The sequence below is a fragment of the Falco cherrug genome, chromosome 12 (assembly GCF_023634085.1).
Source record: "Falco cherrug isolate bFalChe1 chromosome 12, bFalChe1.pri, whole genome shotgun sequence".
NCBI lineage: Eukaryota > Metazoa > Chordata > Aves > Falconiformes > Falconidae > Falco > Falco cherrug.
The window spans coordinates 21,501,036-21,513,722 of record NC_073708.1 but is presented as its reverse complement, the minus strand read 5'-3'; the positions used below and the strand labels follow the sequence as shown (position 1 = coordinate 21,513,722).

Here is a 12,687-nt window from a genome sequence, read left to right as displayed (position 1 = left end):
ACATGTAATACAGGTCTGCAATTAATTTTTTACTCAGTTTATCATGTTTCACAAGATTCCAAACTTGTGTGAACCCCACTGAAAAACTGGAATTTTAATAGTAATATTTTCTTTCCAAAGGAAACTCTAATGAAACTGGGAAATGCTCCAGTTACTGCCACTTTTCAGTTGCTGTTCATTTAAGAATAACTGCAGAATACTGAATTTTCAGGAAGGGCAGCACAGAGGCACAAAGCAGAACAACTTTGCTTGTTCCAGGACATTGGAAACTGCTCTCACTGATGGTATGTTTGCCTATTGACTTCTCCACAGGAAAGTGCTGTACTCATCCTCTGTTCATCTTTTATATTATCTGAAAACCCTTCAGAGTTGCAGGACAACAATGAAACCAAAACAGGACAGTGTATTCCTCACCTCTGTCAGTCTTTCACTGAACAAATTGCACAGTGATGCCTTCACAATGCTGCCCATCATAGAAAGCCTGTACTGATTTTTATGGAAAACTGGAGCTTGGGAAGTCATTTGACTTGACACACAAATGGCCATCCATCCTTGAATCAAGATGCTTATAAGTATTACATTTGGCTCTACAAGTTGAGCAATGGAGCAACTTATGGAACATTTGTGGCTGCCCCAGGAATGTGATGCTTGCACAATGGTTGCAAAGTATTTTAAAGATTGTGGGCTGTCCTGTAGATGGCAGTGTAAAATTAATTACCAAAGAAAATGCTTTTGCTTTTGAAAAAGTGTTCAAGTCTGATGTATTACACTCCAGATTTTAAAATAATGTTACTGTAGGTCCATTCATGTTACTAGGTTGAACCTGACTTGATTTGAGTGAAATAGCATTGGTCGGAGATGAATTGTACATTTTCCTATGGAAAAAAGAAATGGTCTCCCACTGATTAAAAGCCTAAAAAAGAGTAGTCAGACACTACATTGCTTACCCTGATGTTATCAGTCTCGCCTGATGTAGAATCTGAATCGAAGGACATCTTCATTATATCAGGCACTGCTTCAGCTAGAAGAACTGGAGTCATCTTACTAGCAGCCAAATCCCCAATATTCCGTGTTACAGCAAATGTCTTAGACCTGCAGAATAAACATTAGAGGAAACCAGTATCGATGAAGGACTGCTGAGGAAAAGCCCTGAATAATGCCTTCTAGCAGGTATGCTGCAACAAGTACCGTACCCTGCAAATTGCTTAGCAGATATTTACAGCATCTTTTCTGTTGTATTTTCAAGGACTGCTAAGAGTGAATACAAGCACGGACCAATCTCAGGGCAGATAGCTCAGTTAGTCTTTTAGAATCATGTGTACAGGTTAAAAGCATTGCAGTTGATGGGCTCTCCGTATGCCTAATACCTTGAAGAACAGCCAACTTACTTAGAAGCCTGGCTGCGTATTACACTATTAAATTTTTGAGTCTCCTATTTTGATTTTCTGGACTTTTAAAGTTTTCAACTCATCTTCTCTGTGCTCACTGCCAAACTTAGTTCTCATTTCCTTTGACATCGTATTTGGGGAAATACTGGCATAACTTCAAAAAACAACCTGGGCACTGGTGGCTACTGAATGCTATATCCCGTGCAACTTTTGTTAGAGCAGAATTAAAGGACCCTGGAATCATCAAAGTAAGTGTTTCTAGTTTGATCTACTTTCACTGGTACTTATGGCTCGGCCAGACATCACAGAGAGATGTGTAGGAAGGTTAAGAGCCTGTTCAAGTAAATGTCTTTAGTACATTATTTCCAGTGTTGTGGACTCTAAGAGTACTCGTAAGGATCCAGAATGACTGATATCAAGTGCAGCATGAGACTGAGACTCTCATGGCTAAATATCCTGACCCTCTGGCTCCATACCCCACGTTTTCATGGAAGCTGTTACAGTACTGTGGCAACTATGAGTTTCATTTTGGGTCAGAGAAATATCTTGAATGCTGAACACTTTTGAGAGATGAAAACCTATTTCCCTCAGCTATTAGCATTATGCTAACTCTACCTTATTAGCCGTTTATTCATGCTAACACTCAGCTTAAAATTCCCCGTGTGCTGTTTCTCAGGTATGAAGCTGATCTACTAGTCCTGGGGCTTTTGTGGTAGCCTTTGTGATGGTGAATGGAAAGGTGGTCTGCAAAATGGTCTCTATTTTAGTATGGCCCACACTGTACTAGCCTGAGAAATTCCAATCTCACCTATCTGAAAGATGAATTTATATTCATTTGATAGCCCTGTCTTCCTCTTGAATGCTCCTACCATGCTGTGTGCACTGTAAAGCACACAATTGCTCTTCATGTGGAACACCTCAATAAAACGTGTGTCACCTGTGGGCTTTGTTTTCTTTCCCATTTCTCTCTTTTTTTAGATAAGGACATGACAGCAACGCTCCACGCTGGGTGATAGGAGAACCTTGAAGAATGGAATCTGAAATAAAATATTCTCCCTAACAAGCTGAGGGGATAAAAGAAAATAGAAATCAACTTGCATTTCAGATGGCTCATCTGAGTAAAGAGACAAAAAGGGAAATGGTTTTTATTTTAATCCCATTCAATAATTCAAATGACCACTGAACTGCAGGCTGGGTCTCCAAGCAGAAAGCCCTGGGGTTTCTTTCCAATTTTTTTTAGCATTTTTTTATGCCAATAGTCTACTCCTGCCACCTAATGAAAGTAGAGGATCGATTCCTCCCTGTTGAGCACAGAGAGCCGACAAATGTAGCTGCATCACAGGTGACACATGTCAATGTCTGCAGAATCACACGGCACAGTAAAAATAGGCTACAAGAGTCAGCTCTGGTGCTTTAACAAGAAAAACAGTCACAAAGAAGGCCTAAAGCTATGGTATGAAAGAATCTGTTCTCTCTGATCCCACACAACAGAAAAAAAAAACCTAAAAAGGAGATTTTCCAATATGTATTAGTGTATTTTTTGGATGAAACAAGAAGCTGTGCTATAGTATAAGCCAAATTCACTGCAGGGGTAAGGGACAAGCAATTCAGCTCTGTTGGGTCCACTGATGTTTCAGTGAGTGTGCCCTTACATGCAGTCCTAACACGGGGACAGAAGAGCTCAACATCTGTTTAAAACAACAACAACAAAATCAACAAAAAATATTTTCCCAGGTTTTATAACACAGCATGACATCGTATCTAAAGAAATGAGAAGCAAGAGACAATCCTCCAACCAGATTTTAGCTGTCTTTCTGCTATGGTGAAATGAAAATTTCTGCCTTTCCTACACATCAACCTTCTGACCTTGGTGCAAAGGTGTTAGAAAAATGGGGACTCAGGGCATCAGTCACTTATTTCCCTTCTCTGCCCCCAAGCACACTGCGCTGCCTTGCGAGCTTGCAGCGTACGCTGCTGCTTCTGCATTTGCTGCTACACACGCTGTGTACATATTGTACACAGTGCTGTAATTTCGTAATTAATCTTATAAATAAGATGCCTATGTGAAGCATTTCTGCTTAACCTACAGTTAAAAGAAGCAAAAAAGCCCTATGATACAAGCTCTATTCAAGATTATGTATATACTTCAGTAGCCTGTCATTATGAATATGTGATATATTTGCAAAGTGCATTCTCTGGCAGTTCTCCATATACTTTAATCACAGGGCTCTAATTTTCCCTGAAATTTATTTGATTTTTACTTCTTCCTGTAAATTTCATTTGAAAGTATGTTTAAGTAGCCATCTGTAGTATACTAAATAATTATGTTAAAAGAGCCTTAAAAATAACTATTATTTTTAATTAAATTTAACTTTGATAGGATTGAATTGAAACACATGCTACATATTCTCTCCGTGGTGTGATTAATTATTTTGCTCTGATTTTTGCTATAAAGAAAGTTGAGTCTGTAATGCACTGATTTGTCTTGGGAATGCAATCTCTCCATCACCAAAGTTTTCATTATTTTTTTTTTCTTTAGAGTCTGTGATTGTTCACCTGAGTTTCTCTACACCTCCTGAAAATTTATATGAATCCCACAGCTGTGACAGGTTATAACCTATATGGTGTGCAGGATATAACTGAACTTAATGCTACTGAAGACTGTTTGGTTCCTGTGTCTGAATGTGAAAGATGAAGGGGAAAATAATATCACATCCCGACTAGCTTTAATGACATGGTACTATAAAAGGTAATCTACTGACCATCAAGACAAAGTGCCCAATACTAAGATATTTTGAACCGAGCTCACAAACAAATAAAAGCGCAATAGCTTTCCAGAACCATTTCTTTAAATGGGGGATTTTAAACTAACAAGGGAAGGTGTCAGAATATCTCTAAAATATTGAATTCAATAGGTTCTATATTCTTTGGTGGATCTGTGCAAAAGGAAGAGAAAGTCTATGTTAAACTAAAATTTTTGACTTATTCTATATAGAATAGATATGTATCCTTTCTCTTTCTATCATCCTGCTTGTTTCTCTTCATACCTTTAAGATTTTACTTTGCTTGATTTTCGACCTCAGTGACGTTGTTCAATGCTACATTCTCTAGTTATTGCTTTGCCTTCACTTGTACTCATTGCCGCTTCATTTCTCTGTGTGGTTTCCACTGACCATTTGTTTTGTAACAGTGAACAGGAATGCTTTTTGGAGAAAAATTGATGGTGCTAAAAGTTAGCTAGTGAGTACTAGCTTTCTCATATACTTGGCATTATAGAGCTATTTCTGAGAGACTACTGCACTGTATAAATGATAATGCTGCAGGGTCTAGAGCAGAGCTTGGGCTGGAACTCATGGACTCCGCTGTAATCCCTCGTGTCTGATACTGGCTTGCTTTATGCTTTCTGGCAATGCATTTAACCCTTTCGGTGTCTGATTTGATTTCCCCTTAGGTCAAAGGAGGAAAATTACTTTGCAGGGAGGATCCTTCTGCTAACATTTGCAGCTCTGCTTAAGGCTCTAAACTCTGTATCAGTGTCCAATATCCTCATTTCAGTTCAGCATCCTTATTGAGTTCATTAATATCCTCAGCCTCTCCAACAGTGACAGCTAGTGAGAGCAGGTGCCTGCTGTCCTTGGTGACCTTGGGAGCAGAGTGTCCTGGTCTCCACAAGAAACTGAACAAAACAAAACATGCAGCTAACTTTTGCTCTGTGAACTGCTGAAACCCTCCCTCCTCTGCATGGAGAACCTGATTAGGATCACATTTGATGGAATGGAGGAATCATCACAGGGAGTAGGACATGATGTCAAATGCCTACTAGGATGGTCTGTGACCATTGAAGGACAAGGGAGAATAATGATTGCCCTAAATGGAGGAGACCTGCAGAGCTTCTCTGGGCCAGCAGCCATGAATGCTAATTGCAGCTGGATCAAGTAACTGAGCTCTTTTGTTGCGGCTGTATTCCTAGAGCAGAAACTTGTTAACATTTCTGCGGATTGTATAATAGCTGGTTTCTGTTGTCAGTGATGCTTTTTCCTTTGTGATGAATTTTTGGCTTGTCTTTCTCAGTGTTTTTTCATGTGTGTGTGTGTGTGAAGGTTTTCTAGGCTTTGGTCTACTGCTTTGATTCCTTGGACATACTCTTTCTGTTTCCTCCCTCTCTTTGTGCTTGTATTTCCATCTGTTTTCATTTGTTTGGCATCTGGCTACAACAGTTTTCCAGAGTGCATTGTAATTGCATGCACTGATAATAAATCAAGTAGACCTAACAGGTAAGAAAACCAAACGGCAACCACAAGGAAACAAGGTAAAAACACAAGAAACCCCAAATCCTCTATGCTTCAAGGCATCACATGCAAAATATAGATGGATTATCTGTTATAACAGATAAGATTCAGCTGGCTTACATTTTACCTAGTATCTCCAGTCCGATTATAGTTATTAGATAGAAATTTTATGCCATTTGTGATTCATATAGCTTATGGGTCTCAACAGCTGAGAAATGGTCCTAAAGAGGATTTTCAGGTGAAGATCACAGGAAACAATGCATGTTTTCAAGCAAAACTTTGATTTATGTCACTTCAATTAAAATAAATAAACTACACCAATTGTTGGCAGTTACCCAAGCTGACAGTCAAAGACAAGATCTCTAAGCAAATGCTCAGTTTCATCTGGAAAGACTGCATTGCTACATGGAAAGATAATAAGTGCTTTGTCTTACCTTACAGTAATTATGTTAGTCTCATCTTTACATGGTGGTATTTCAATTTTGATGTTTTTGTCCTTCATATAGACAGTAGCAACAACATTCACAGGTACATGAGCATTCATTTTAGTGTGTGCTTCCAGCCCTGCCTGGATAGTGCGTGTGTTGATCCCCATTACAAAGGTCATCTCCTTAGCCATGCTGAAAAGGTAGAATGAGGATAAAATTATTTTCAGAAAGCAAACAGCTGTTAAATTTTTATGGTCTGTCACTTGGAAATATTATTCTTTTATTTTATAGTAAATATTTACCTTAGACTCATTTTGGATCGCAGCTTGATGTTGGCATTTAGTAACTCAGTCAATCTGAAATCAGACTTTGGAGAAGGTGTAACCTGTGCTTGAACTATTACAAAGAAAGCAAAAAAAAAAAAAAAAAAAAAAAAAAAGCGTTTTAAATCCCCTCCAATTCTAACAAGCATGCTTATATCGCTTAGGTATTGAAATACATTACCATTTCCTGCCACTTTTGTAACAGAAGAGTAATAGAAGCTGGTCTCTGTCGGGAACCCAGTGCAGGTGGGCACGATACGACGGATCTCGGAAGACAGTAAAGCCTTGGTCCACTGCCTCCCCACCCCACTTTGAAGGCTACTGATTATTCTTCTTATCGAAGGGTTTTTTTCATCAGGTCCATACCATGCCTGCAATTATAGAGTTCAACTTGTCTAAATAAGCAGAACTTTAATATCATGATCCATGTCATTAACTATGCCTCAGGGGAAACTCTGCCAGAAACTATTATAGCTAATCCTGATCAAAGTTTGACCTTATTTGCCTTGATTAATACTAAAGACAAAACCCCCTTTTGAATTAAAAGTTAAAAAAAGGGAGACAATGTCTGAAAGAAACAGTATTTTAAAGCTTTTGATGCTTAGGTGGTGGTGTTTTCGAAATGATACCTGCAGTGCATTTTGGATGGCGTCTTTATCAAGTCCACCAAAGAACAGCTCTTGGCCAAACAATTTCAAGTAGCCTGATGCAAAAGGTTTGTCACTGGAGAATGCCTTCCAGTCAGACAGCTGTGTGAGAAGAGGAAGAAAGTCTGATTCTGCATAACATTTGGGGAAGCAATACCTTAGAGATTTTCTTTTCATCGAGAATTTACCATTTTCAGGATATCCTTGAAGTTATAGTCAGTCTCCCATTCCCCATCAGGAGAGTAACCTTTAGCAAACATCTCCTGCAGCCCTTCCACCATTATTCCCACCTGTGGAAAGAAGTAAGGTGTAAATACCAATTGGATGATGGTCATAAGAAGGGATGTGAGGGCAAACTGTGGGTAGACCCAATTACCTCCAAAGGATCAGCCACTCTTCCAAGGAAATGCGTCCGTAGCTGGGACATCGCCATCATTGGAATTAAGCTCCCCGCATTATTCAATACCAAATATTTAGCTGCAAGTCCACTCATAAGGACCTCTGAACAGAAGTGGGCAGTAAAACACAGCACAGTTAGTTTTTAAAGCCACAGCGTGCAGATTGTATCAATTTACTAATTGCGTAGTTCAACTGATAAAGCATGATATGAGAAAGGCCAGAAAACCAAGCTATAAAACTCGTGTTATAAAACAGTCATAAACAGAATATTCTGCATTTTTAAACTATTAATGGGCAAAATTACAAGCCTCCTGCTCATTGCATGGTGGTTATGTTATTTTTCCAATTGCTTCTGCTATATCATTTACATCCGGTTGGATTCTGTAACGTCAGCTTATGAAATGCTTTTACGAGACGTCATTTAGGGCAACTTGACAAAGGGGATCAGAAATGAAAACAGATTTGCCATCCTTTACTAATAGTTTAGGGAAAGTGATATATACGTCCTATCAGGACAGATGGTGAGGTTTAGATTTGTCTCTCAAATGACTCAGAGGCATTTTAATACATCTACTTCCAAATGCTCTAACTCCTTACACGAAATGCATTAATTGATAAGTAATTGTTAACTATTGAGTGAACATAATTTGTGTCTATTCATTGTCTCTACTTCTGTTTTATCATCCATAATGTTCTTAGATACAGATAATCACTGCAGAGCAGAGTCATGTATTCTTCCCACTCTTGGCACGGTCCCCTTACCTAAGTTAAAGTTATCCCAAGGTTTTTCTAAGTTTCCTTATGTTTCAAAAAGAACAAGGCTGACATGTTTCCTTTCCTCCAGTCCTCATCTGTCTTCTCTTCCCACACTAGCTGGAGGACAGGGAAGTATTTTAGGAGCCCCTGTGTTAAATTTCTGCTATCCTTATGTTAGACAATGGCATTATACATTGATTGCATCCCAGCACCACCAGAAATCAGCTTTGAAAATCCAGTACAGCCAGGATAATTGTAACGCCCTGGAAGACCCAGAGCAATAATTTCAGTCCCTGTACAGAAACTATTGATGAATTGTAGGAAATATATTTTCAAACATTATGAGAGGGAGTGAGTCTTTGACCTCTTTCCAGAACAGGAGTGCCTAAATTCTCAAAAATTATTTAGCCTACAGTTAAGGAAAATATTGCTTGGTTCAGAAATGTGGGGTGTTATGAATACTCATGCCCATATTACTTTAGTGCCACTCTCTGTGTTTCAACCAACATGTCACTTGTAAATCAACATTTTCCATGCTCTTCTGAATCTGTGTATGCAGACAGGGATCTGGATGGTCCTTTACCCTCGTTTACTCCTCACGCTAAGTTGTTTTGTATCAGATTGCTTGGACTAATTTTGATTCCTAATTTCTCAGGACAGATTTCAACTTTTAATATATTTGAGAAACAGTTTGTTGGAAAAGCAATCCACTTAGTCTACTAAATATGCATGAACCATTATTTCACTTCATTACCTCCACTGTTCTGCTGTATGAAGCTCCTGTGCTACCCAAAGTGCTAGACACTGCCTACCTACAACATACGTGTGGTTCAAGAACAGCTCCTACAGTCAAAATACAGGTATTTATGTCACCCTGTTGATGGCAGAGGAATCAGTGGAGAACCTTTAGCAGATAGCAAGGAGACATGACAAAAGCTCAAATTTCAATGCTCATCCTATAGAAAACAAAAAGCAATGTGATGCCACACCGGGACACTACTAATAAGATGACTTGAGACTTGGAAATGTGAAGACTAGTTTTTCTCGGGATGAGCTTAGCCAGAGCAGACCTAGGTATTATGTAGACTGGACACTAGAATGAGGCATGGTACTTTTAGTAAATTTGATAAAGCTCTTTTTTTGTATCTTAACCCACTAAAACAGTTAAAAAACCCCACGGTACTTACTGATACTTGATAATAAGTGTTGCTCATAAATGATTAAGTGATTATACAGAATTCATTGACTTGAAAAGCACAGGGATATTTTCCATACCTCAGGCACTGCATAGCACTAATGTTCTAAGAAAATATTTACCAATGGAAAATCCTACTGACACAGTCAGATGATGCACTGTAGCCACTTCACTATGAGGGTACGATGGCACCTGCATATATCTGACTAAATGCCTTGCCCCAGGGAAGAGGGAAAGAAAAACTGGTGATCAAAGAAAGCAGTCTTTCATACCTATAAACATTAGTACAGATGTAATTATATAAATCTGTGCATACTGAGAGTCAGATTCTGTCAGTCCTAACACTGAGCAGAACCTGGGTCATCCCTTTGATTTCACTGGCAGTGTGTAGAGCATGAAGCGCTATTTGTGGTGGCCATGTGTGACGGATTCCAGATTAGAGACAGATTCAGCTGGCATTATTGCCTGTCATTAAAAATTCAGCATCTAGCACCACAAAGATCTGTGATGCTGAGGGCAGATTTTTGTTTTTAGCGAGGAAATAGGTACTGCATTACAGCCGTCACTATGGTAACTCTTCCAGAATGGACTCAGTGAAACACATTTCACCTGTGGCTAGTAGTGACAAATCAAATCAGAAAGCTGGAGGATGGATCCTCCTCCCACACCACTGTAATAGAGGACTGACTTCATTTAGCAAACTGAGTTATCCAAGACTAAGATTAGCATGTGTGAGAAAAGGATTTTGATCCTTATTCTTCAGGATGAGAGGTTTAAATATCACATATGCATGGTAACCAAATTTCTGACACTGGTCTTCACCAAGAAGTAACAGCAATTCACTGATGCACTGCATTTCCAGGCGACAGCCAGAACACAGTAATCCATTTGACATAGTCCTCTGCCAGCTACCCTCATGCATACTGCACCCTTCTTTCTCACTGTACAAAAATTCAGATAGCTTCCTTTTAAAAGCAAAAATAAGAGGAGGAAATGAATACCTAAAACTAGAAACCGGTATCTGCCTCTTTCTGGAAAATGTCTCTCTCCCTAAATGCATTTTAAATGGTACAAAAGTTCACACAGTGCATATTAGTGACTGTATTTCTTTGGGCAATCTCTGTCTCCATCTCTGAGGCAGCAAGCATGTGTATCGTATATTACTGTGGTTGTTGTGATACGCATTATATATATTTTTATGATAGAGCAGATTAAATGGTCATGTAAAAACCAAAAAACAGGGTCAGGGCAACAAAAGTCTTTCAAACCACTCCCCCAGCCCCCAAGAAGGCGGCAAAAGTACTTGTACACTTAGCACTGTGGTTTTCATATGTTTCAGAGTCTCTTTTTCTGTTGATTACTTTGAAAAGAATCTTTACATGTACCAGTGAATAACAAAAATGCTAAAAACATCCAAGTCCTCCTAGATAAACAGCATGTGTAAGGAGACTGTGTTTGTAGATATAATCTCCCCAGTCTGCCAGCTACATATGCCAAATCACTGAGGCTGTCACGGTCATTTACATAGAGGAGTTGCTTAAAAAATCTCTGCTGAGAAAAATAACATACATGGAAAATAGAAGTAGATATAACTTGGTCAGCAAGACCTGTCTTCTAATCTGGTCCTCCCTGCTTTGACTAGATTTTTATGTGCAACTCCCAGTGATGTAACTGGTTAGCCTCTAGATCCCAGATGTGGATGTCTCATTCCGGTGAAGAATCCTGGTAGGAAGGTGCAAGAAAAATCTTTAGGCACTAAGCCTTAGTTGTTCATGGGTGCAATGAACTGCCACACCTGAATGTTTTCAGTTTGCTGTTTCACTGGGCACTACTGTTGGGGTGAGGAGTATTTAGCATCACATTTGAATTCAGCAAGAGTTGTAGGCGTTCAGCACTGGTAGAAATTAATCCACTTCAGCAGTAATTTAGGTCCCTTCTGTTTGTTTGGTGCTGAACAATGGTATGAAATTGTTAAGCACCACTGAGACTATGGCATTTGATACAGGAGCATGTGCTTCACTGGCTAATGAAAATGGAGGGTTAGAGCCCCACAAGCCCTCTGGTAATTTCATGCTGGCAGTGTAGAATGCAAAACACACAGGGACCTAAACACTCTCCAAATGGAGAGCCTGAGATTTTAATACTTTTTTTTCCACTGAACATAGGAGAATATGGAGGAACAACATGCAGCTAACCAGCTGGCTAGGAGAATTGAGTTCTCATACTCCATAATTTTTTTCACACATTAACATGTATATATTTCTTTACAAAACCTTCTGAACCTTACCTTTAAACATACTGAAGCGGAAAACCTTGCTGAACTGATAGCCAGATCTGTCGAATTTGGGACTTAATACTCTGATAGCCATTCTGCAGGCAGAAGCCCTGAAAAAATTCGGTGAGCACATTAACACCTCAGTTTGTTTTATTTCATCTAGGGAAGGGATCCAGATTTTCCTTACATCACTTGAAGATCTGGAGCTGTGCTTCTGCCCAGGGCCCTCAGGTAAGAATAGATGAAACTTGCCACTTGCATGCTAGGTTCCTTCAGCACAGCATTGGCTATTGTCATCAGTATTGGAAGACCTGGCTTCGTTTCAAGTAAAACCACTGCAGCTAACATTCGGACCCGAGGATGAATTTTGTAATTCAAGAAAATCTCAAGGGTAATAGCCTGGACCTGAAAATAATAGATACATTCAAATTTACAGTATGTTTGAACATTCTGCAAATAATCAGTCATCACTGGTGTATAATCTCTTCATCACTAGTACAGTAAATATTTGTATTATTTAATTATTATGACAACAGTGTACCTGGTTTCATAGTCTGAGGGCTGGAAGAGGAATTATGGTAATGTAGCCTGACTTCCTACACAATCACAGCCAAGGAACTTTGCTGGATAACTTTTACATCAAGTCTTTATCCCTTTTTGAGCTATAGCAAAATATATCTATAGCATAACCACTCCAGGTAAAAGAGATTTCATGGATCCATTACATACCTGAGAAGTGGTTTCAGTGATCACTTATCCCTGCCCATAAAGGTATGCCTTATTTCTAATAATTTTATCTCCTGGGTCCCTTTCTGCTAAATAATAGATTAAATATGAAATTAATAAAACCCAATTTACTACCAGAAATCTCTATGCTATACAGGCAGCTTAAAACTGAAAGTTTATGCAACAAATGTAATTTCCACAGTACTACTTCTGACTAATGTGTTTGACCTCAGCAATATTCAGTATCAAAACCTAATTTTG

The 12,687-nt window shown here is 39.0% G+C and overlaps 1 protein-coding gene and 1 long non-coding RNA gene across 2 annotated transcripts in view; one reads left to right on the top strand and one right to left on the bottom strand.

The window, feature by feature from the left end:
• The window catches only part of LOC102046531 (vitellogenin-1-like), a 43,359-nt gene that overhangs the window by 16,106 nt on the left and 14,566 nt on the right, over positions 1-12,687 (bottom strand). The window contains exons 12-20 of the mRNA XM_055724333.1: positions 11,888-12,105; positions 11,713-11,810; positions 7,452-7,576; positions 7,264-7,365; positions 7,058-7,177; positions 6,610-6,799; positions 6,408-6,501; positions 6,112-6,297; positions 948-1,092 (exon numbers count right to left, since the gene is read on the bottom strand). Of these exons, the coding sequence (XP_055580308.1) occupies positions 948-1,092; positions 6,112-6,297; positions 6,408-6,501; positions 6,610-6,799; positions 7,058-7,177; positions 7,264-7,365; positions 7,452-7,576; positions 11,713-11,810; positions 11,888-12,105 (1,278 nt within the window). The remainder of the gene's footprint in view (positions 1-947; positions 1,093-6,111; positions 6,298-6,407; positions 6,502-6,609; positions 6,800-7,057; positions 7,178-7,263; positions 7,366-7,451; positions 7,577-11,712; positions 11,811-11,887; positions 12,106-12,687) is intronic.
• Positions 1-12,687, top strand: part of LOC129737166 (uncharacterized) — a 102,630-nt gene that overhangs the window by 88,782 nt on the left and 1,161 nt on the right. The window contains exon 5 of the long non-coding RNA XR_008734705.1: positions 11,864-11,931. This is a non-coding gene — a long non-coding RNA (uncharacterized LOC129737166). The remainder of the gene's footprint in view (positions 1-11,863; positions 11,932-12,687) is intronic.